Raw genomic sequence first — 1962 nt, 5'->3', positions numbered from 1 at the left:
GTCAGATGAGAAAGTCCATTGGAGCCACGCAGAGCAAGGTGTCAGCTCCCTGTAGCCTCCAGGTGGCCTGTGAAATGAGTTGGAAAAGGAGAACATGTCACAAAGTCATGTCCCTTTGGAGGTCCACAAAACTGTCCAAGCTTGCATTTCTTTCTTTCTTTTTTTTGGACAAAGCAGCTGTTGGAAGCAATCCTAGGGAAGGGGGCGTTTATCCCCCCCCCTTTCCTTATCTAAGCCTCTTTCCAGAACCTATTATTTGCTGAATGGAGAAAATCAGGCAGGCACCATAAGAACATAAGAAGGACCCTGCTGGATCAAACCAAAGATCCCTCAATATAGCCCATAACGAACCATCTGGATCTTTGGGGAGCCCACAATAGTCCTCTCCCACTGTTGCTTTTCACAGCTATACAAAGACAGAGAATCCAAACCAGGACCCTTGTCCTCATTTAGAGCTCCATTCATGCTCCAATGCCCACATGAATCTCTTGTGAGAACAACATTCACAGTCGTGGCAAGGACAGATCCATGCACATTAAAGGAATGTGAGTTCGCTCTTTTAGAATAAATGGGGAAGCCATTACAGGTGAGAATAAGGGAGATTCTATGAGCACTACAGGTTGTAACACCAGGCTCGGTATTTATTACATTTGCTCTGTGAGGCAGTGGCATAGCTAGAGGGGGTGCAAAGCACTAAGTTTTGCAGGGAGCCTCACCACAGCGTGCAAGCGGTCCCTTACCTTCCTCTTTCAAGCCATTCCAGGTGGTGGGAGCAAAATGGAGGGGTACACCTTCTGGAAGTGTTCTAGGGAGGCTTTCTGGATGTATACCTCTGTTTTGCCCCCACCACCTGGAATGGCTCCAAAGGGGCTGCTCGCATGCCACAGTGAGGCTCCCTGCAAAACTTCGCTCTTTGCATCCCTTCTAGCTACATCACTGCTCTGAGCTGGTACTCCTGTTCAGATTTACGTGGAAGCAAATTCTGTAGAGCTCACTGGGACTTACTTCTGAGCAAACATGCAAGCTTTTGGGCTGCAAGAGCATCTTACCTCTGCTGTTCGTGGTGTGTGCTCTCACCAGCCAAGATAATTTTCACTTTGGTTGATCTGCCCCATAATTTCATTATATTTCACAGTCACAGCATTGGCTCTTCTGGTCAGCAGAGTGAGTACACGGTACAAGCTGGACACGTGGTAGTAAAAGTAGCCTTCAAGATCCACAGCCTCTTTGCCCTCCTGTTCCTGCAACTGTGTGGCCACGTGAGGCTTTCGGTCGTTGAGAGGCACTAGGCCACCCTCCACCAGCAACTTGATGGACTTCAATTGCGTGTAATATTCGTACAGGTCTTTGTCACAGGAGTCAGCCTCGGATGGGTCATCTCCCTCTTTCAAGGAAACCCCTTGGAGGAGGCTGGGAAACAACACCGTTTGCTCCATTTTGCGGACAGCAGAGAAGTACCCTTCCATGGCAGCAGGGAGAGCTTTTCTCGGGGCTTGAAGCTTGCTGGTTCCTTGAGGTCCCAACAGTGATGCACGAAAGGCCAATAGCTGTTGGTGGCACTCAGGTAGTTGATGGCAATTTATATGCAACCAGATTGGGGGCAGTCAGGCACAGAGAACATGACTGGGATGAGCTCCACACAAGCCAAAGGCACTCCTCCATTTCCAGCAAATCAGATTCCTTATCCTTGTGCACCTTGGCAAAGAGTCCGTTGACTTCCCATGGATGAGCAATGTGACATTATTTACTGGCTGGAATAATCCCAGGCCAGAGCTAGACTAAGTCTTGGTGCTTGACCCTGGATGGTGGCATGACATTGATCGGAATTCCATGATGAGTCATTCTGTGCATTGGAACAGGTGCTGAGCAGAAAACAAGCCATTCCGAGCAAAAAAAAAAAGCAACCCCAAAGACTGGGAAACTTTGGAGCAGAAAAGCTCCAGTTTTTGCTGGAAGAAACTT

The 1962-nt window shown here is 48.5% G+C and overlaps 1 protein-coding gene across 1 annotated transcript; it reads right to left on the bottom strand.

The window, feature by feature from the left end:
- Nucleotides 1-1073: 1073 nt before the first annotated feature.
- LOC136643995 (thyroid hormone-inducible hepatic protein-like) lies at nt 1074-1466 on the bottom strand. Its single transcript, XM_066619451.1, has one exon. The coding sequence runs from the start codon at nt 1464-1466 to the stop codon at nt 1074-1076; it is 393 nt and encodes a 130-aa protein (XP_066475548.1).
- Between the last annotated feature and the right edge of the window lie 496 nt (nt 1467-1962).

This window comes from Tiliqua scincoides, chromosome 3 (genome assembly GCF_035046505.1).
Source record: "Tiliqua scincoides isolate rTilSci1 chromosome 3, rTilSci1.hap2, whole genome shotgun sequence".
Taxonomy (NCBI): Eukaryota; Metazoa; Chordata; class Lepidosauria; order Squamata; family Scincidae; genus Tiliqua; species Tiliqua scincoides.
Note: the sequence above shows the minus strand (reverse complement) of the source record. Positions and strands in the feature narration are given on the sequence as shown.

Coding starts and splice junctions, on each gene's coding strand:
- LOC136643995 (XM_066619451.1), bottom strand. CDS start 1,466: ATGGAAGGGTACTTCTCTGCTGTCCGCAAAATGGAGCAAACGGTGTTG.